This window comes from Delphinus delphis, chromosome 1 (genome assembly GCF_949987515.2).
Source record: "Delphinus delphis chromosome 1, mDelDel1.2, whole genome shotgun sequence".
Lineage (NCBI taxonomy): Eukaryota > Metazoa > Chordata > Mammalia > Artiodactyla > Delphinidae > Delphinus > Delphinus delphis.
The window spans coordinates 183,479,934-183,501,849 of NC_082683.1; the positions used below are offsets into that span (position 1 = coordinate 183,479,934).

The 21,916-nt window shown below is 62.5% G+C and overlaps 1 protein-coding gene and 1 non-coding gene across 2 annotated transcripts in view; one reads left to right on the plus strand and one right to left on the minus strand.

The window, feature by feature from the left end:
* Positions 1–21,916, plus strand: part of LGR6 (leucine rich repeat containing G protein-coupled receptor 6) — a 94,818-nt gene that overhangs the window by 64,985 nt on the left and 7,917 nt on the right. The window contains exons 7-15 of the mRNA XM_060011471.1: positions 13,323–13,391; positions 15,154–15,225; positions 15,386–15,457; positions 16,327–16,395; positions 17,289–17,360; positions 18,204–18,269; positions 19,162–19,233; positions 20,174–20,245; positions 21,426–21,551. Of these exons, the coding sequence (XP_059867454.1) occupies positions 13,323–13,391; positions 15,154–15,225; positions 15,386–15,457; positions 16,327–16,395; positions 17,289–17,360; positions 18,204–18,269; positions 19,162–19,233; positions 20,174–20,245; positions 21,426–21,551 (690 nt within the window). The remainder of the gene's footprint in view (positions 1–13,322; positions 13,392–15,153; positions 15,226–15,385; positions 15,458–16,326; positions 16,396–17,288; positions 17,361–18,203; positions 18,270–19,161; positions 19,234–20,173; positions 20,246–21,425; positions 21,552–21,916) is intronic.
* TRNAG-CCC (transfer RNA glycine (anticodon CCC)) lies at positions 12,685–12,757 on the minus strand. The gene has a single exon. It is a non-coding gene; the product is annotated as a tRNA-Gly (tRNA).

A 21,916-nucleotide genomic window follows, 5' to 3' on the forward strand; every position in this document is an offset into this window, starting at 1 on the left:
CTGCTTGATTTTTCCTCAGGGAGCCCTGGGTGGCAGCGCAGGGCGTTGGGCTCGGCTGGCACTGGCTGAGCTTCAGAGCTGGAGCCGCTGGCGCCCACTCACCTTTCCTCCGCGGCAGTGCTTGGCTCACTGCACAAAGCCCAGGGCCTGCATCCACTTTACAGCCGGGAAGGCCAAGGCTGAGAGACCTGCACCGCGGGGTGGGGTGGGGGTGGGGGACAAAGCCTGCAGCCCGGCCTCAGCCACCTGGGGGCAGTAACACCCAGTCTCCCCGCCACGGGACCCAATGTGCAATTCCCCACCCTCGGTGACGCTGGATTAAAGGAGAGCCCTGTGCAGAGCTCTCCCGGAGACGGCACCCCATGGGGACCAGCCGCGCCCCACCCCCTCCTCCTCCGGGGCCTTGATCTCAGCACCCTCCCGCCCCACCCCTGAGGGCTGAGTTCTTCTTCCAACTTTGGATCTCCCAGTGAAAAGGGGGAGAGTGCATTCTTATCCTCGATCGCCCAGAGCTCACTGGGGGGGCCGGAGGGGCAGCCACATGCAGAGGGGGGAGTGGCTGGGAGAACGAAATGGGAGAACGAAAGGGGGAAGGTTAGGTAGCCCAACCTTGACTTGTTGCATAACTGGCCTGCTCTGCAGCCCCGCGGTTACCCTGGAGCTTTGTGTGCGCGTCTCTCTGGAAGGGCAAGTCTCCCTGGGACGGCATCTCTGCACTTAGACTCTTCTCATCAAACCCTCCTGCCCGAGCTGTGGTTTGGCTCCATCTGTGGCCTGACCCTTCCACCTGGGGAGGAGGGGCCAGGTGCAGGCGCACACACACAGGGTCACGCGGGGCCGCAGCATAGCATGGGGACACCCATGGCCACGCGGCTTCTGTTGTGACCTCTGCTCTGAAGGCTGGGCTGCCTGGGTCCCACGCCCGGTTCTACACGTGCCAGCACGTGCCAGCTGGGTCAACCACAGCCGGAAGCTTCACCCCCTCACCTGCAGGAGGAGTAACTGAGGTGAACGTGCATGTGCGTCGCTCTTTTACTCCCAAACAGCCCACACACCCAGGTGATCAGGACAGGGGCGGGGCCGGGGCTCGGGCTGCTGTCCCGCCCTCCCGCTGAGCAGAGCAAAGCACGCAGGCTCCCGGCGGTGGGTGGGTGCAGGCCTCCCGCTGGGAGAGGCTTGTGGGAACTCGGCTGCTGTCCCCCCCCACCCCCCACCGCGCTGCCCTCACCAGTTCAGACCCTGCAGGAAAGCCCAGCTGGAGGCAGACAGGACAGCCTCTATCCTGTACCCACACCTCCTTTCTGCTCCCACAATGAGGATGCCCAGCCCCTGCGGGAAATTTGGAATCAGAGGTGGGCCAGCGCCCTGCCTGCCAAGTACTGTTTCCTCCACCTTCCAGATCAGACCAAATCCAGAGATTTGGGGTGAGATGCCCAAGTTTCTACAGTTTGTAAGTGATGGTGGAACCCAAGCCTCTGGCCTCCTGATACATGGCTCATTTAGTGCCAGCTCCCGTGAACTCAGACCAGTTACAGGACTTCCCAGGTACCTGGGCTGAGAAATAAGAGAAAGCGTGACCCAGAGCAACCCTGGGAGGTTTCTCCGGGGAGGTCTCAGGGATCCAGCCAGGCGCCCCGGGCCCTGAGGTCAGTGTTTGGAAATCACGCTTGGAGACCACGGGATGCTGTTCAAAACTGTCACGGATGGTCCTGGAAGACCCAGCTACAGTTGCGAATAAAATTGTGCAAAAAGAAAAGAAAAGGCCCAACAAACATAATTACAGCCTGAGCACCGCCCCGTACCAGCCCCCCAGATCTGGGGATTTGGGGTTTGCAATTCAGCTAGAACAGAGGGGCTGGGCTAGGAGGCGTCTGGGGACACAGCGCCTTACCTCCCTCCGGCCTGGGTGATGGCTTCTGGGCCACATTATAACCTCATTAAACAAATCAGACTGACCGAGCCCCCGGGCTGGCAGGACCTCCCCGCTTCAGAGGGGAGCCTGGGGCCCCGGCAGGAACAGAAACCTCCAGGCTATAGCTCCCTCGCTAGATCAGGACCAGCATCCAGCAGAGGTCTGGGAGGCCTGCAGGACGGGACGGGTGTTAGAAGATTCGGCCTTATGATCCCAAACTGCACATTCCATGTAATACCTCCTCTGGTGCAGACACCCCAGGGGTCTGCTTCTGCGGAACATTTTTACTTCACCGGCAGCCAAGGCTGCAGCGTGTCCCTCTGTCTCCGCCTCACTGAAACCACCCAGGCCAACAGATTCTGCTCTAAACCGGCTTTGACTGGGTCCCGAAAGCATCCAGCCACCTCCCAGTCCTGGGCCCGACGGTCAGCTTTAGGCCAGGGATGGACAACCAGGCAGCTTTCCACGGAGGTCCTTCCAGGGACTGGACTTGAGTTGGTGGACCTGGATTCAGACCCCGGCTCTGCCACAGGCGTGTGACACGTGCAAGTCACCTGAGCTCTCAGGAGCCTCAGTTTCCACACGTGGAAAATGGGGGCGATATTTTACAGTTCGTGGAGTGAAATTCACAGCCCTGGAGCCCTGTGGGTGCTTAACTTACGTTGGCCTCTCCAGCCTGTCGTCCCATTTCATGATGGGCAGACAGCAATGTGCCTTTCCTCCCCCTTAGGTAATTAATGTTCTTTTCCTTCCTCCCTCTCTCCCTCATTCCCTTCTTTTCCACGGCGCCGTGTCAGAAGGCAGCAGGGAGAGTGTTGTCCGCGGGTGTCATCTCACGGTGGCCCGAGCTGTGATCACCTCCTCTGCAGGGTGGACAGGAATTCCCGGCAGTCAGGGCACAGCCACTGTATCAGTTTCCCGTGGCTGCCATCACGAGTTACCACAGACTTTGGGGCTTTAAAAAAACAAAACAAAACAAAACAGAAATGTATTCTCCCATAACTCTGGAGGCCGGGAGCCCAGAGGCAAGGTGTGGGAGGGGTTGGTTCCTTCTGAGCGGCTGTGGTGGAACCTGCCTGGTGCCCCTCTTGCCGTCTGGTGGCTGCCGAGGCCCCTGGTGTCCCTGGGCCGGTCAGTGCTTCCTCCAGTCTCTGCCTCTGCTCCACACGGCTTCTCCGAGCATCCTCTTCTTATAAGGATCTTGCCACTGGCTCCACGGCCGACCCCAGTAAACCAACCATCTTGAGAAGATCCTCAACTTAATTATATCCGCAGAGACCCTTCTTCCAAACGAGGTCACGTTCATAGATTCCCGGGGTCAGGACTCGGACGTGTCTGTGTGGGGCTGCAGGTCGATCCGCTCCAGCTGCCCGCTGGCCGGCGCCCAGGGTTTCCTGCCTCTGGCCCGACGTCAGCCCGTCAGGCCCGCGGCCGCTTGAGGCCAACCTTGTAGGAGTTGAGGAACTCTTTCCTCGCCAGTTTTTAATCCTCTTACATTTGTGGGTTTATTAACTGCAAATTAGTGGGGGTTTGTGGCTTATGGAAGAATTTATTATTCCATATAGAACTTTTTTTTCTGGCTTTTCCCGCAGAACCATTAATGACTTCTAACAGGCAGAAAACTGAGCTCCGGATGGGTCTGCTCTGCGTCCTAACCAGGACGGCTGTTATAGTCGTCCCCAACAGGGCAGATCCCCCTGCAACCTCTCTCTGGGCAGTCAAGGTCACTGCGCTTATCACTGCTCCCCGCTGGCTCTGAAGGTCCTGCTCCCCCAGCCTCCGGGCCAGCTGGTGTGCAATGCGGGTGGAGGGCCCGGAACCACGGGGCAGCAGGTTCCCGGGTGGATGCCGTGGAGAGGAAACTAGGAAGTTGAGGTCTGGCCCCCAGGGCCCGTGGGCAGAAGGCACCGGCAGGCATCGAGGGTAGCCACCCTCCTTATTCTGTTTCTTTAGTTCACCGGTTCCATGAATATTACTGGGTGTCCAGTATGTGCCAGGCCCCCACTGTGGGCTCCGGGGGAACATTTATGAACAAGAAAGACGTAGCCCTCATCACAGAGACTACGGGGCTCCAGGCCGGGAGTCCCGAGCGCCTCTTAACTTACCACTAATTCCGGCGTGTCTGCCCCCAGCACCCTAACTCCTGACCCCGGTGACCCCAAGGCTCAGCTCCTGTCCCTCTGCATCCTCCGCAGGCCCCACTCTCTTCCGTCCCGTGGATTTGCCGATGCCTCCAGCACGGAGGTTATGGCTTCTGGACCCCAGACTTCCACGTCCACAGGCCTTCCTGCCACGCTCACTTGGGTGCTGACTGACATGCCAGCAGAGTCGCCCATGGAGCCCCCCCACCAGAAGTGTCCCCAGCTCTGCGGAGGCAGCTTTGCTGGACTTTGCGTGACGCAAGTGCTCTCCTGTCACGTCCCGCATCCAAGCTCCGTCTTCAGCTCACTGGGACGGTCTGAGCGCTTGACGCCCGCCCCCGTCCCCAGGCCGCCCGAGTCTGTCCCCAGTTGTTGCCATGGTCTCATCCTCGTCACTCTGCAGTCTGCGTCCCGCGCGACAGCCACCGGGACTTGAAACACAAATCCGATCCTGTTACTCTTCTGTCCAAACGCTCAGTGTCTCCCCGTCCGACTCTGGCCTCGGGTGACGAGCCCCGCTCCCACCGGCCTCGCCCTTGCCGACGCCGGGTATGTCCCGCCTCCCAAGGCCTACCCTGGCTGCCTCCTGTGTCTGGAATGTTCCTTCCACAGTGATCTGCCTCCTGCAAGACTTTGCTCAGATGTCACCTCTCTAGGGAGGTCCTCCTCCACCACCGTTTTGCAACTCCTTCCCGGCATTCTCCTTTTCCTGTTTAGTTTTCTCCACAGTCTGAGTCTTCGTTATTCGTTGATCGACGTCATCCGTGGTCTGTCCCCCGCTCTGTCCACTCTTGTACCTGCAGCGCCTGGCACAGCTCCTGGCACAGGGAGGACGCCTGGCAGGTATTTGGTGAACAGACGAATGGGCTTGTGGCCCCTGGAAAATCCATTTCTCTGAGCTTCAGCTTCTCCCTCTGAGCTGTGGGAGCGAGGGACCATCTCATCCACAAGGTCCTTCTCAGCTCTGGTCACCCGTACCCAGACCTCTCGCCGAATCAGACAGCCCAGGAGGTAGCCCAGGTGCCCCAAGCTCTCTAACGTGGAGAAATGCCCACGTCCCTCATCCCTGCCTGACGCGAGGTCCCCTTCCCACAAGCCCTGTGGTCCGGACCTCGGGGTCCCGCCTTTAGGCCAGCTGCATTCTGCTGTGACCAGGAGCGCCTCAGAGCCTCCGGTGTCCTGCATGGATGGGCCCAGCATCCAGGTTGTCCAGGTGAGGCGGTGCTGCCCACGGGCACCCACCCACTTCTACAGGACCCGGTCCTGCTCTGAGTATCATATCTTAGAGTGACAGGCTTTTCTGGGCAGGGTGGTGAGAATGTGAAATGTCTACAAACCGCGACCCAAAGAACTTGGGAGGACCGGAGGCGGAGCGTGACTTAGGTTACACATGGGTGGTCGTCTGGCGGATGGGGTGGGGGCCAAGCGGGAAGCGAAGGGGATGCTCTAGCCCAGGATGAGGACGGCAACTTCATTCTCAGGGCAGCCCGACAGCGGCTGCCAGTGCAAGGGGATCGAGGCAGAGGCAGAGCCCTGGCCACCGGGACGCCAGGGATGACCCCGGGCGGGTTGGACTTTCCCTCTCACTTCCCTCCCAGTCCAGGGTTCTCCGATCCCCGGCGCCTCCTGAGGGCAGGCAGCTTGTAGTCTCAGTGTCAGGACCAGCAGCTGCGTTAAAATCAGCCACGCTGCTGCATCAGGGACTTTCTGGGGCTTCTTTCCGGCAAAGAAGAGGGTGTGGGTAGAGGGAAGGGGAAGGAGGGCATGCCTGTCTCTCCAAAGAAACTGAGGACAGCTTTACTAATGGCTGCATTCGTTAATGGGTGGCCTGGTCGGCAGGCTGTTTAGACAGTACAGCAGTGCTATGAGTTTTGTTGGCTCCTGGCTCACCAGGACATCTGCCCCGAGTGTGCGGAGTCAGCCTTGGGGCCCGGGCTCAGCAGTTAGGACTGGTAGTGTGCTCACCGCGCTTAGCCGCCTTCCCTACCAGCCTGGGTAGGTAAAAGTGGCTCCGACCGTCTGGGGTTTGTGTTTCGCGTGGGAGCTGGGCCCCCGCATTCCTCCACATGCCTTTCCCTGTGATCTGGTGATAAACACAGACATGAGCCTTGAGAATAGAAGTGGAAGTGGAAACCCAGTTAATGACAGTAATCTTCCTTGACGGCTGTGGGAAGCAGAGGCCAGCTTGTGGGTGCGCCGTCTGTTCTGCGCCTCGTGTCCAGGAAAAGGAAGACGGAGAGGATCGCGTCGTGTGAGCACCCCCCGTGCGGGCTCTGGACCAGGTGAACAGAGTGCCTTGTGCGGTGGGCGTCCGAGTTACAGGTGAGGGAGCAAACAGCAAAGTTCAGTGACTGGTCCAGGGTGACGCTGCTGGTCCCAGACGGCAGGAGCTCTTCCGCTCACTCCAAAGCAGAGAACTCACAGAAGACCCCAGCCTCCAGCTCAGAGTCACCTGCCTCGACCTGCCTGTGAGCGTCCGGGGAAACCTGACTCCCCCTCCACTCACCGTCTCTCCCAGTCTCCCCAAAACCTTGCCCTTGGCCCTGCTACCTGGAGCCCAGTGGGACTCGCTCTGCATAGCACGGAGCCCATGTTAGCCCGGGAGCCAGCAGGATTGGCTTCAGGGCCTGGCTCTGACGGGCAGAGATCTGCCACTTCTCTCCGAGCCTCAGTTTCCCGATCAATAGAAAGACGGGGCTGGACGAGAAGACAGTAAAATCCTGCCAGCTCTGTGCTCCGAATACACAGCGAGGCTCCCGGGGTTCCCAGGAGTGGCTGTTTTCCTCACAGCCCGATGGAAGGAGAAACCGGGGCTGCGGGTCCTGGAGCATCACAGAGCTGGGGGCGCCTTCCTAGCTACATTTGCTGACGACGCCATCGGTCCCGGCTGGATGTGGCTGGGACAGCTGAGCAGACGACGGGGAGGATTAGCCACAGACAACTGCGCTTCCAGAGCGAGTTCTGGCTGGAGCTGGGAACGGGTTCTCTTTAACCTCAGCCCTTCCCAGCTGCAGACAGAACAATTCACTCTTCCTGGGCTTCCGGCTGATTCTGGGTCATTAAACATAATAGGCTCTACAGCCACGGATGCGTTTTCCAGTTGAAGTTTAGGGCATCGTAAATCACCTGCGACGGAAGAATCAGACTCGTGCCAGGGGAGGCCTTCCCTGCCGTCCCCAGAAGCCTGCAGGTCAGAGCCTGACCCGAGGGCCGAGACGCAGCCCCACGTGGCCAGCCGCAGGGTGCTCAGACCATCATCCTGACAGTGGACCTTCATGCACGTGGCCGGTGCCTGGGTTCGGGGAAATCCACAAGGGGATCCATTTGCTTCCTGGTGCCAACAGGCTTCCCGTCTCACGTGGGAGACAGTATGTACCCGGACCACCCCGTTCTGGACGCCAACAGCTGGGGCTACAATCCTGGCGACTCCTTTCCTAGAATCGTGGTCCGGGGATGGTCTCCCTCTGTGCCTCAGTTGATCTCCTGCAGAATGGAGGTGATAACAGTACCCGCCTCAAAGGGCTGGCGTGGGAATGAGATGAATGACGATAGTAAGTCATCTAGGACGTGACTGTTACACAGTGATTACTATTACTGTCATCATCGTTATTGTCGCCACCACCAGCGTCGTCACCCGTCTCACCCTGACCCCGTTTCTGGAGAAAACACCAGGACGGTTCTGGAAGAGCGAGTAAGTCGTCCTGACCGCAGGGACTGGGTGGGATTCAAAGGATGACTAGGGCTTTGACAGCTGAGGATGTGGGGAGAGGGCATCGGGCTGAGGGCAGAAGAGCCACAGCTAAACGCAGGAGGGGGTGAGGCTCCACGCGGGTGAGACGGCAGGTGGAGCTGAAAGATCGCCCAAGGCGTTGGAGCCCAGGAAGGCACCCAAACGCTGTTCTGTGAGCCGTGAGAAGCCTTTTCTGAGGGTTCCGAAGGATGACAGCGTCAGCTTTGCATTTTAGAAGCATCTTTCTGGCAGGTGTGTAGTAGCTGAGTGGGGGCTTCAGACTCCGGTTCGAGGCCGGGTGTGATGCCAGGTCAGTGGAATGATATCTAAATTGCTGTCCCCAGTAGACCAAAGCATGAACCGTAGCGCAGGTTTCTGGATCGTGTAGCAGCCCCAGGAGGTGCTTTTCCTCGGCAGGTGGCCCTCCTCCGTGTGGTGACTCAGGGATCTGGCGTCTTGGGGTCCTTCCATCCCCAGGGCCTCATTGTGCTTGGCATCTAGCTGGCAGAAGGGCGACGAGGCCGTGGAGGGGGCAGTCTGGCTGCCTTGTAGGCCCTGCTCTCGAGGTGGCAGGCGTTACCGCTGCCCGTCTTCTGAGGACCAGTGCCGTGGCCAGGCCTACCGCAGGGAGCCGGGAAGATGCCGCACCTGGCTGTGCCCCGTTACAGAGGGCCGCACTTCCGGATGGTGGGAAGGTTCCATCTGTGCTTCTGACACCTCAGCCACTAGCCGCACGTCGTGACCAAGCAGCTGAAGTGTGGCCGGGGTAGCTGAACTTTTACTTTTTCTCACGTGTCACACATTTACGTGGCCGACAGGGCTAGGGGCTGTGGCACGGGCAGCGTGGCTGCAGAGAGAGAAGAGGGTGGGTTTGGGGGACACGGTGCTCTCCGCCTTGGCCAGTTAACGGCTGGGTGCGGTCAGGAACCTTCCTTAATTCCTGTGCTCACTTCCCTCGACTGTGACAAGGGTGTAACGGGAGCAGCTCCCGGCGAGGCAGCTGCAGGACAAGAGGTCGTTGGGGTGGATGCTGGGTGCCGCAGAGGTTGTCCCAGGGACGACCTGGAGCCAGGGCTCAGGCCGGGGAGCGCACGGCCCCTGCCCCCCGCCTCACCTGGAAACAGTGCCCTCTGCTCAACCCGACTGCGTTGCTTGTTCTCCAAAGCCCACCCCTCGCCTCCCGCAGACCATGCTCTCTGCCCTGATATCCCTCCTGCTGCCTGCACCTGGTCCAGGGGCCGCATCCCCGTGGAGCCCTGTCTCAGCCACGTGCATCTCCGTCTCCACAGGCCCTAGTGTTGGGTTTGTGGGACCCGCCACATCCTGCGCAGCCGCTCTTCCCGCCGTCCAGACGGGGTGTCTCCCATGCGTCTCTGCACCGCCCGCTCCACCCAGTGGAATTCTCTGTGTGTTTGGGGGCAGCAACAAACCCCCGTCGCCCTGAACTGAATTCCTCGGGGGCAGAGAGGGTTGCGGGGGGCGCTCCTGGGCCGTTAGACCGGAGGTGACACAGAGGTGACATCTACGTGGCCCGGGGATGCTCCTGGGCCGTTAGACCGGAGGTGGCACAGAGGTGGCATCTACGCGGCCCGGGTGAAGCAGGGCGCGGCGGTTACCCTTGAATCTGTGTAGAACTCCAGTTGGAAAAAATCAGGCTACCTCTTTAGCATGTGGTTTGCAGCATTCATCTTGACATTTGCACCATTTTTATTCTCCCACATTTTTCTACAAGAATAGCCTTTTAGTTCACATGCCCACTGTCTGTCAGGCTGTCCCTGGTAAGATTCCTGACCAGAAACTGTCGAGGAGGGCTGGAACCAGTCGGTTTGGCTGCTGGATGTGAGTCCAGTGAAGTACATAAGGGCTCGACGACGGCGAGGTCCCAGGGGACCTGTCCCAGGCTCTCTGGCCCCGGGCAACCCTGAGGGTACCGCTCAGGACTGTCTGATGCCTCTCGACATCAGCCTCAGCATCTTAAGGCTGTCCCCGCAAATACTCCAGATTCCTGTAAGAGTCCATTGATGTTTCTCATTAATCAACTTGTCTAGACCTTTCACTGACTCGCTTACTCAGACAACAGTGTTCGCTGAGCGGCTGCTCTGTGCCAGGACCCTTGTGGGGTTTCAATTAGAAAACAGCAAAGTTTCTATTTTCAAGGAACTTTCATGCCAGTTTGGTGGGAAGAAAGTAAACAGATATCTGTCGGATGTCAATGTGTTCCATGAGGACAAAGCAAGCAGGGTATCTCGTTGTTATCGCCGCATAGCGGTCACCTTCAAGCTCAGTGGCTGAAAACAACATTTGCGATTTCTCGTGAACCTGTGTGCGGGTCGCTCTTCTGCCGAGCTGTCCCGCGGGTCCGTCACAAAGCTGCCTTCCGCCGGGGCTCCGCCGGGGCGCGTGGGGCCTCGGTGCCGGCCACCCGCCCTCTCCACGCGGCCCTCGTCCTGTGGGAGGCCAGCCGGGCTCTCACATGTGCGGAGGGCCCTCCCAGAGGAGGCGGAGGCTGTGAGGGCTCTTGTGACTCAGGACGGGGCGGCCCCACGTCACTTCCACCCCGTTCTGCCCAGGAGCCGGGATGGCGAGGCTGCAGGGGACTCGGGCCACGTTTCCGGGCAGCCTGATTGAGCTGTCATCGACCAGACGACGTTGTGTAAGTTGAAGGTGTGCGATGTGAAGATTTGATTCACTTATGCTGCCAAATGATGGGACCCGGGGCCACCTCCGATCGACCACACAGGGCAAGGGAACGGCGCCCAGCGGGTCAGGGGGGGCCTCCTGAAGAGGCCTGAGGGAAGGGAGGGAGTAGCTGTGCCGACGCCTGGAGTGTCCCAGGCAGATGAAATTGTGAGCAAGAGCTCTGGGGCCAGACCCGGTGGGCCTTTGCATTGAAGATGAGGCTGCAGTAGTAAGACTTCTGAGGGAAGACGCTCCCATGTTACTTGTGGGAAGTCTAGTTCTCCTGGGGCAGCAGAGGAGTGTTCCTGAATGGACTGAGCCAGGTTGAAGGGGGCTCTGGATTTGGAGACGTTGAGACGGGAGGGTGAATCGTTTGCACAATCAAAGGTCAGAAAAACAATTCACCTACCCCGCCGCTGCCTCCATCCCCAGCCCTCTCGGCCTGATTTTCCAGGCGCCTTCTGCCGCTCCTTGTAGAACCCCAGGAATCTGCAAACTCCTGCAGCACCTCTGGCCTCAGGAAGGTGCGTTGCAAACCCCCTGCCCTCGGCTCACCTTCCCCTCATGCGGCCCCGGGGGCCTCTCTGAGCGAGTCCAGGTGTGCACACAGGAGGGGAAGGTGTCTGGTTGCCTAAAGGACAGGGCAGAGCAGAGCAGACCAGGGGTTACCCGAGGTCACCAGGGAAGTCTGAGCGGACCCCGGGAGTTGTGTCTGTGTGTGTGTGTGTCAGGGGCCAATTACCCAGCTCGACGGTCACTGCCCCTCTGGCCCCTGGGCCAGGCGCCTGTCTCTCCCTGTGGACTGTTAGGTGTCACGACCCTGCCGTGTAGAGGAATCTGTCATCGTCTCTGTGTTGACCTGTACTTACCACAAAACCTGCAAGTCACTGATTAAAGGGCCTCCCCGTGGCCCTGTCCTGGCGCTGGATGGCCTCGTGAACGCTGTCAGGGCAAGGGTGGCTTTCAAAGTCCGAAAAGGTGGGCTGGGGTCATCCTGGGGGCTCCAGAGGCATCCCTCCCCTGCCAGAGCGGGGGCCCTGTGCTCCAGCTGTTACCGACCAGGGTTCTTGGCCTCCTTTATCAATAGAAATTGATCAGAGGCCAGACAAGAAACTGAGGCCAGGCTTTACTGGGGCCCCTGCTGCAGCAGGGGGGATCGAGAACAAACAACAGGTTCCCTTGCTGGCCCGCTCTCTGAAAGGGGGGCGAGCTTCCTCCTTTTGTGGGGTGAGGCTAGGGGTGAGTACCGAGGTCAGGCCAGAGGGGTGCCCGCCCCTTAGGTGGTGTGTGTGCCGGGGGCAGGCGCAGTCCCCTGCTCTGCTCCCGACCCTCTGCTTCTGCTCCAGGCTCTTCAGAGGTGGCACTTGGGTTTTTTGGTCTCTTCGTATCTTTTGTCGAGGATTTGCCCCAGCTGTGCACGCACACGGTTAATTTTAGTCCCACACAGTTTCTTTGTATTTTGTGGCTCGAGGAGAGATGTGTCCAGGTGCCAGCACTGCAGCAAAGGGGCCCAGGTCCCAGCCTGGCTCACAGCCACCGGCTTGTAGAGGTGCCAGGATGGCATCCCCAGATCAGGGCGCATCCTACGTAGGGCCGAGGCACTGGCTACCGAGTGAGACAGAAGCCAGCTTTACAGCTTTGAAAGCCGACATCCGTCCTGAAGTCTCTTGGTGGGGCGGGGGGACATCCTCTAAAAGTCCCTGTCGCGCTCGCCCCCCCCAGTCTCCACTCCTCAAAATGCGCACCCCTCTTCCGGCGGGGCTTCCCCGCCGTGTGGGAGCTGGGTTCTCAGTCTCCTCGAGGACGATCAGCTTTGCTCTTGGTCGCTTGCATGTCTCCTCCCGCCCTTAGCCGCATCGCCGTGAAGGGCACAACGCCTGGCACTGCTGCCACAAGCCTCCTTTTACAGACATCTGCACCCCTGGCTGCAGACTTTTCTGTGGGTTGAATTCGTGGAAGTGGAGTGACTCAGTGTGAACCTTCTCATTTGAAAAGATTCTGTCAAATTTTGCCTAAAAGGTTGTGCACGTTTAAATGCCCACTGAGGGTTTATTGGAACGCTGTTTCCCCCTCCCCTCGACAACCTGGGTTGCTATCGCTTTTCAACATCATTTCCAATGTTTTCTTTCTCTCTCTCTCTCTCTTGCTTTCTTTCTTTGGTTGCGCCGGGTCTTAGTCGCGGCAGGCGGGCTCCTAAGTTGCGGCATGCACGTGGGATCTAGTTCCCTGACCAGGAATCGAACCCGGGCCCTCTGCATTGGGAGTGCGGAGTCTTAACCACTGGACCACCAGGGAAGTCCCTCCAATGTTTTCTGATTATACACGTGATATATGTTCACTGTTTAAATAAAAGGGGGAAATGCAGAAAAGGGTGAGAGAAAATAAAGATTAGCTGTCACGCCACCACCAGAAGGTAAGATGTCCTGTCCATTTTTGCAAAAGAAGAGAGCAGAGGCCTCAGATAGCCAAGATGGTCACCTGAGGAAGCTTCCAGAATCCCTTGTGGCGGTGACACGGTGTTAAAAATTGTCCCCTCCTCCCCAGGCCCCCTCCCCATCCACTGGTGTCTCCAAAGGCTTGAGATGCTCTCCTCAGCCCAGGGGGCTGTTTGGAGAGAGTTGGTTCCATTATCCACCCCTAAGTGTCCCCTCAAAACAGGTCTGTGGCCGGGAAGGCCCCCGCCGAGTTCTGGGGGCAGCGATGGGAGAGGAACAGCCCAAAGTGTGTTCCGGACGTTGGCCCTGGGCCCAGCAGGCTGCCAGCCCCTCTCTCCAGCCAGCCCAGAGCCAGCGTCCGTTTCCCGGAGCCTCTGACGCGCCCTGGGGACTGCCCTCCAGCGACTGTCCTGCCTTCTTTCCAGAGACCTGAATTACAACCAGCTGCACGAGTTCCCCGTGGCCATCCGGACGCTGGGCCGCCTGCAGGAACTGTAAGCTCCTCTGTGGGGTTTGGGGAGTCCCCTATGCCCAAGGGCACCCCACACCCTCACCTCCCGAGGTCCCGACCTCCCGGGTCAGCAGTCACAGGCCTCGGAGCTGGCTCTGCCCCACCCCCCGACGGCCACTGCTCGTTTTATTCTAAAATGCAAACCAGGGGTGAGACAGACACCAGCCGTCCCCTAGGGCTTCAGGCCTGTCGAGGATGCAGCGTACAGGGGCAGGACAGAGCAGCTCAGGGTCGGCATGTAACTCCGACCCTAGATCATGTCATCTTAGCTGAAACGGTCTGGGTGTCCAGAGAGCACAGGAAGAGCGCTGTGGGCTCTCGTGTCTGAGGTCAGCCTTAGAGGGTGGACGGGCCTTAGGCGACAGTGGGGGAGGAGGACCAGTGGAGATGAGGACCCGGCGGGCCAGTGAGTACGCAGAGGGGCGCTGAGCCAGTGGGGAGACAGCCTTCGGGGAGGAGGGGCCGCCGTGTAGCAGGATGGGCTCTGCGCGGTGCTGAGCGGGACCAGTTAAGGCAGTGGAAGTTTACGACCAGAGCCCAAACCTCCAGGCAGCACTGCATCTGTTCTCACGGCCACCGGGGCCTTCAGCACCAACCCCATGCCTCCCCCTCGCCTGGTCCAGCCGGCTGACAGTGTGAACACCGGGAAGCGAAGCGGGTGGGGAGCTGGACCCGCGCAGGGGAGGGTCCGCATGAGGAGCGGCTGCACGCCCCCCACTGCCAGCGAATCACCAAGGCCTGCCTTTCCCCTGGAGTGGGGTGTGGGGGGGGGAAGGTGGGGAGAAGATTTGCTGGGTCTGTAGGGCGTGGCCGGAGCAGGGCGTGCAGAGGCCTGGGAGCAGGAGATGTAAGCTGGGGGGAGAGAGCAGAGCCCTGGGGTAGCAGCAGCAGGAAGGCACACGCGTGGGGCGTGTCTGTCCACGTCTATTGGGAGAAGCAGCTTGAGGACAGAGGCTCCTGTCTCGTAAACTTCTGAATCCCTCGGAGCTCAGCTCAACCCCGGCCACGAAGCCAGTGATCAGACATGTGCCACGAGCAAACTCACACAGGAACATTGACCGAACGAAGCAGGCTGGGTGGGCGTCGGCTGCAGGTGAATTTCGTGAATGAGCGTGGAAGTGACGAGAGGAGGGAGGACGGGTCCCAGAGGCCAGGAAGACACTCAGAAACCAGGGGTCTCTGGTGAAGAAAGGACGGCAGAGGGGGCTGCTCAGCGTGGATTGTGCCTTCTGGTCCAGCATTTACTTGGAACTGTCCTCCCCTTCTAGAGCCTGGACGCCCGGGGGGGCCTCGCCCCCTTTTCTCCTCCACGGTCACGGGCGTCCCCCCTGCGCCCCCCTACTCCCCCCTGGGGCTCCGCTCCTCAGTTCAGGGCCTTGAGGCCAAGCCTGGCTCCATCTGGGGACCACTTCTCCTCCAGGGGCCCCTGTTTCTGCGCTCCCTCCTCCCATGCAGCCTCAGCTCCCCCCTAGGGGCCTCCAGGGTTCTGCCCTCCTTGGGGTGTGGGCCCAGCCTGTTCCCCTGAGTGGCTCTCACAGTGCCCTCAGCCCAGGCTCACCCTCTCTCCTTTCCACGGGTCATTGAGCAAAGAGGGAAAGTCACAGGCAGATGTGGAACCGGGGTCCCCAGGCTCATGTCCCTTTGGGCCCATGGCCTTCCTGTCCGGCTGTTGGAGAGCGTCCTGGGGTCCCCTGTCCCCGTCCACGGGCTCTCTGCATCCTTCTGACGCCCATGTCATCCCCCAGGGGTTTCCATAACAACAACATCAAGGCCATCCCCGAGAAGGCCTTCCTGGGGAACCCTCTGCTGCAGACGATGTGAGTCCTTGCTCCTGACGCATGTTGGGGGAGGACGGGGTTGGCAGGCGGAACTGGAGAGGGGCTCCCTGCGTGCTGGTCTCCGCGGAGAGGGGAGAGCAGACACCTGCCTCGGTGCAGCCGGGAGGGAGAATGAAGGGCTTCGGTGTCTTTCCTGCAGACACTTTTATGACAACCCGATCCAGTTCGTGGGGAGGTCGGCGTTCCAGTACCTGCCCAGGCTGCACACCCTGTGAGTTGGTGCCTCCCCCTGCCCCCTGGCACCACCCCCGCCCGCCAGTCCCGCCAAGTCAGGGTCCTGCTCACATAGCTGAAGGAGCAACAACCCGACAAGGTTCTGGTTCTCCGGGGCCCCCGGAGCCACACCCTGGGACTCTTGGCCACCCAAAGGCATCCTCGTCGCTCCTGCTCTGTCAATTCCCATCCCAAGTGCAACGTCTTCAGAAAGCCTCCTGCAGGTGGCGCTCTACACGCAGCAGCACAGGGACGCCCCTGAGTCTTTTGGGGCGCAAGCTCCACCTTCCTGTGCGCTCCACTCTCACCCCTGAGGCTGGCGCCATGCGTATGTTTCATCGCTGGACCCCAGGCTCTCCCGCTCAGGCCCGAGCCCAGGGTCGTCCTCAGGATCCGGCGGCACCCATCCTGCTGGGCTCCTGTCGCGTGCAGGCCCGCGTGGTCCCCCGAGGTGGGGTGACCACTGGGGGAAGCCCCGGCAGGTGACACTTAGGGGAGACCCGCTTCCCGGCTCCAACGAGCAACCCCAGCAGACAAACACCTTTCCGGAAGCACTCAAGCCGTTGCCTTTCAAACGGGGCGAGTCCCACGGTCCCTGCCTGTGTTTTGTGCGCACTGGGCCTGGGTGGCTGGGTGGCCAGGTGGCTGGGGGCCAGGTGACCGGCTCTGTCCGGGCCAGGCTGGGTGGAGCTGACCTAGGAAATGGCAGCTTGGACCCTGCTAGGCGTCCAGCCCCCACCAGGGCCTGAGCAACTGGGATCACCGGAGGGAGGTCGGGGAAGGACGGTGTCCCCAGAAGATGGGGTCCCTGTGTGGGGGGGTCCCTGAGGGCTGAACCCCCTTCAGCACCTGGTGCTCTATCTCCAGATCTCTGAATGGTGCCACGGACATCCAGGGGTTCCCAGATCTCAAAGGCACCACCAGTCTGGAGGTCCTGTGAGTGGACACTGGCCCCCCAATCCCCCGTCACCCCCCAGAGCCCCCAGAGTCTGGTCCCCGTTATCTGGCCTTCTAGCCTGGCCCCGAGGGGCCCATGGCCGCTCCCACCGGGCTGGCAGGTGGTTCGGGGGGGGTGCTGCTCTCCCCCACTTTCCCAGCCTGGGGTTTCTCGGCGATCCTAGCCACAAGCTGAGGTGCACGGAGGACCCGGGAGCGGCAGGAGGGCTGTGACAGCCACCTCCTGTGCCTCCTGGTTGCCACTTTGTCCTGGGGGGGGGGGAGAGCGTAGCAGGCCCTCGATTCACCGTAAGAGAGTGAACAGAAGGGTCCCGCGAACACCCAGAGCTGGAAGATCTTCCACGAGGGAAGTAGTAGTTCCCCGAGGGTAACCTCGGCCTCACGCCCTCCCCAGAGCACCCTGTCCCGAGGCCGCCGCCCTGCAGCCTGCTCGCATCCCACTGCCCCGCCCCGGACGCCCCGGCATCCTCTCTGCCCCAGGCACAGGGCATGGGCTCTGGGCTTGGTTCCCAGGGCCCCAGTGGGGCTGGAGTTTCCATCCACGGCCTGCGCATGGCCCCCTCCCCTACAGGGAGCAGAACAGGGTCCGGCCCCTGTGTTGCTGGTGACACCAGGAGACGTGGGGGGACACAAAGGGGAGGGCGGGAGGGGCTGGCTGCAGGACCGCCTGCCAGGCGGTGCCCGGCCGTGCCCCTCTGTCCACCCCAACCCACCTCCTCCTCTCTCCCCGCAGTCCCCTGCCCCGTGCCCCCCACTTCTCTTTTGTCAGCTCTGTGCTCCCACGTCAGCGTCAGGCCAGAGGGGAGGCACGGGGAGGGGCCGGGGACGGCAGGGCCCGGGTCGGTGCCAGCCCCGTTCCGTTCTCCCCGCAGGACCCTGACCCGTGCGGGCCTCCGGCGGCTGCCCCCGGGGATGTGCCAGCAGCTGCCCGGGCTCCGTGTCCTGTGAGTGCCTCCCGCGCCCTCCCGCCGGCAAGGCCCCTCTGGCCTCCGTCCCCTGGCCACTCTCTTCCTGTAGAGAGGCAGCCTGGGCTGAGACCTGCCCGAGAGGGACTGGGCTGCCCTCTCCCATTCGGGGAAAAGCCTCGGTCTTCGAAGTCAGGGCCGGGGCTGAGGCCGAGCTCTGCCACTTCCGGCCAGTGGACCCCAGCTCCCGCTTTGTGTCTCTGAGCTCCGGTGTCTCATCTGCAAAATGTGGGCTCATTTAGGAGGGTTGGAAGCGCCCGGCACGTCGTAGGTCCCCCCAGAGTGGCTCTAATAGGCTACCCGAGTCTACACAGGGCCCACAGAGGATCTTACGTGTCCCGTGAGGAGCAGGGAGTTTCCTCTCCCCTGAGTCTCACTCGGGTCTGAGGTGCTCACCACGGACCACAGCCCCTGGCTCAAGATGTGCACGACCAGCCCTGGACGGGTGTCTAGCCTGCCACCGACAGGCTGTGTGTCCGTGGGCAGGTCCTGTCCCCTCTGTGCCTCAGCTGGATGGGGGCTTGGGCCGGGGGATCCCTAGGGGCGTCGGCTCCGTACTGTGACAGTGGTACCGCCTGGGTAGCCTCGGCCAGCTGGCTCGTCCCAGTGTGGCCCAGTTGTGCGCCTCTCACCTCCTGCTTCCTGACCCCCGGGGCCCTCCCAGGGTCCCCTGGGCCTTCACATGGATGAGGCAGCCCCATTCGGGCCCCGCAGAGAGGAGGGGCCCAGCGGGGAGCTTGAGGGAAGTGCCCGGGGTGAGGAGGTCCACAGCCGTGTCCCTGAGGCCCAGCTCCCCTCACCAGCCCGGCCCCCTCTCCCCAGGGAGCTGTCTCACAACCAGATCGAGGGGCTGCCCAGCCTGCACGGGTGTCAGAAGCTGGAGGAAATGTGAGTGTGGGGCACTGGGCCTGAGGGCGGGGTCAGCAAGCACTCTGACCTTCCCCGCCCTGGGCTTGCTGACCCTGAGGTCAGGGCTGGGAGCTCGGCAGAGGCCGGGACAGGCCATGACTCGCAGTGACAGCCCAGGAGATGGTGCCCAAAAGGGGTCTCGAGGCGGCTCCTTGGGGGTCAAGGCAGCAGGAGACGTGACAGTGATTAGGGCCAGCGGAGGGGCAGGTGGGCTGGACATGGGGTGGCCATGGGGGACTGGAAGTGCCCAGGCTCTCGGTTTCCATAAGCACACACGCATGTGCACAGTCGTGTCCGGGAGGGAAACCTGGGCTGCAGGTTCCACGGGGACCGAAACCACTTCACAGATTCTCCGAGCTCCCTTCACCCAGCTCCTGCTTCCCCAAGTGACAGGACCTCTGGCCCTCCGTGTCTGGGCCCCGGGACCAGGCAGGGTCGGGGACGTGAGGGCCTGTCCTGGTGCCTTGACACTGAAGGAAGGAGGGTCTGCACCTTTGCCGAGGCCCAGGGTCCATCTCCCACTCAGACGCCAGTCTGTTGAGCTCTGCCTCCCAGCTTGGGCCCGTCTGGGGCCGCCAGGGGCTGGGCTGCATTCTGCTGCTGGACTAGGGTCTGGAGGGCCCGAGGAGTGAGGCCAGCTGGGCTGGGAGCCAGGGCCAGTGGGAACCCTGGAAGCTCACTCCCTTTGGGGCCAAGGGACGGCTTTGTAGCTTTGTCTCCTGACCACTTACCCAAGGCAGCCACATCCCCCATGCTCCCTTTAATTCTGGTGATTCTGCGGGCTGGGTCCTTTCTTCCTCCCCGTGGTGGGGTCGGGGTTGGGGGCAGTGTCTGGGCCTCTGGGCTCATCCAGCCTCTCTCGCTGCCCTAGTGGCCTCCAGCACAACCGCATCTGGGAAATCAGAGCTGACACCTTCCACCAGCTGACCTCCCTGCAGGCCCTGTGAGTACCTAGGGTAGGGGGGCCCTCCCTGCACGCCTGTGCCCCGTGAGGACCCCCAGCACCCGGGGGGGCCCTCCCTGCACGCCTGCACCCCGTGGGGACCCCCAGCACCCGGGGGGCCCTCCCTGCACGCCTGCGCCCCATAGGGAACCCCAGCACCCGGGGGGGCCCTCCCTGCACGCCTGCGCCCCGTGGGGATCCCCAGCACCCGGGGGGCCCTCCCTGCACGCCTGCGCCCCGTGGGGACCCCCAGCACCCGGGGGGGCCCTCCCTGCACGCCTGCGCCCCGTGGGGACCCCCAGCACCCGGGGGGCCCTCCCTGCACGCCTGCGCCCTGTGGGGACCCCCAGCACCCGGGGGGCCCTCCCTGCACGCCTGCGCCCCGTGGGGACCCCCAGCACCCGGGGGGCCCTCCGTGCACGCCTGCACCCCGTGGGGACCCCCAGCACCCGGGGGGTCCTCCCTGCACGCCTGCACCCCGTGAGGACCCCCAGCACCCGGGGGGGGGCCCTCCCTGCACGCCTGCGCCCCGTGGGGGCCCCCAGCACCTGGGAGGCCCTCCCTGCACGCCTGCGCCCTGTAAGGACCCCCAGCACCCGGGGGGGCCCTCCCTGCACGCCTGCGCCCCGTGAGGACCTTGCACCTGGGGGGGCCCTCCCTGCACGCCTGCACCCCATGGGGAACCCTAGCACCCGGGGGGCCCTCCCTGCACGCCTGCACCCCGTAGGGAACCCCAGCACCCGGGGGGCCCTCCCTGCACGCCTGCGCCCCATGAGGACCCCCAGTGGGGCCCCTCCCTGCACGCCTGCACCCCGTGAGGACCCCCAGCGGGCAGCCTCCCTGCATGCCCACACCATGGCACATGTGTCGGTGACCCAGGGTAAGAACGACGGGTCCTTCATGTGTCACTGTACCCTCCTGTCACGTCCTCTGCCCATAGGGACCTGAGCTGGAACGCCATCCGGTCCATCCACCCCGAGGCCTTCGCGACCCTGCGCTCCCTGGTCAAGCTGTGAGTGTCCACTGCCCTCTCCTCCTGGGTGCTGGAGCACCGTGGGCCTGTGGGCTGCCCAGCGGGGGCAGGAGGGCCCGGCCTGGGGTGGGACACGCGTGGGTGTCGGCCACACGTGCTGGGGACGTGGCTCCAGCCTAACCGCGTTCCCAGCCCCCTGGACAGACGTGGGACCTGATGAGCCGGAGCCACCCCTACGAGCTCTGCGGCGCCACGCGCAGCCTCAGCCCCCGGGCAGCCAGGCCCCGAAGCCACCGGGGCGGGAACGGGGAGCGTGTGGGGCCGCCGCGCACAGGGGTGCGTGTTCTCCACTGTGTCCTGAAGGCTCGTCTGCCGGAGGCCCTGCAGCCCTGCCCCTCGCCTCCTAGGTGCTCCCCGGCCTGCGGAGGTGGTGCTCACTCAAGGGGCCGGGACCCCGGCGCTCACAGCCCTGCTCTCTGGGCTCAGGCCACACTCTCACCGCTGCTTCCCGCCTGTTCGCTCTGCTCCCGCCACAGCGGTCGGATGGGTATTTTTATCCCTTTGAAAGATGAGGCCGCTGAGGCTCGGGCAGACCTGCGACACGCCTCGGCTTCACGGGGAGCTGGTGACGGGGCCCGGTTCCCTGACGTCCAGCCCAGGCCGTTTCCACGCTGCCGGTCTGTGGCCGCACTGTCTGGTTTGGAGGCCTGGCTTCTTCTGATATTTCTCCAGGGGGAGCCATGCACATCTTCACCTCTGGCTACTAAGCTGGCCCTGAAACAGAACGGGCGACCGAACCCCTGCGTGCGGCCAGACAGCCGCGCTGTTCAGTCCCAGCTCTGGCCCCCGCGTCCTCAGAAGAGCAGGGGGCCAGGGGCCGGCACAGCAGGCGGATGCCCTGGTGGGCTGGACAGGGACTCCGGTGGGACTCAGACGGGGCCCAGCAGCTGTGGGCGAGCGGCTGTGTTACCCAGGAGCTGGGACGGCGTGGCGTCACCTCCAACAGCCCCGTGTAGTCGGCCCCCAAGGTCCCACGAGTGGGGGACGACGGAGCTCTGGCAACCCTGCCGCCTCTGCCCGGCATCCGTGCTCCTTCCTCCGAGCCTTCCTTCCCTCCTCTCCTCTGGCTCCCATCCCGGGCACACTGGCCACGCCTTCAGCACAGTCTGCCTCCTGCCACCCCCTGACTGCCAGTGACCCTGACCACCTATTGTCCTAGGGACCTGACGGACAACCAGCTGACCACACTGCCCCTGGCCGGGCTTGGGGGCCTGGTGCATCTGAAGCTCAAAGGGAACTGGGCTCTGTCCCAGGCCTTCCCCAAGGACAGCTTCCCCAGACTGAGGTGAGGCTTCCCGTCCGCACACCTACAGAGGTCTGCCTCAGGGCGGTGGCCAGGCCGGGAGGGACAGGAGAGAGCCCAGGGCCTCACCCCGAGAAAAGCCTGGAGGCCCAGGGTCTGGCCAGCCTGAGTGGGGAGGGCCCCTTCCCTCTCATCCCCGCGTAGCGTTTCCCTCTCCAGTCCCAGCCCTGGGGGACCCCGGCGAGGACAGAGCTAAGATGGTGGGAAGGCCCCCCCCCTGCTTGGGCAGCTTCCGGGCCTGGAATCAGGGCCGAGCCCAGGGTGCTGATGAGTAGAAAACAGCCGTTCAGCCCTTGCTGGTGCCGAGGACCCCAGGCCTCCTTCGGCCCGTGTGGCCCACGCTCTGC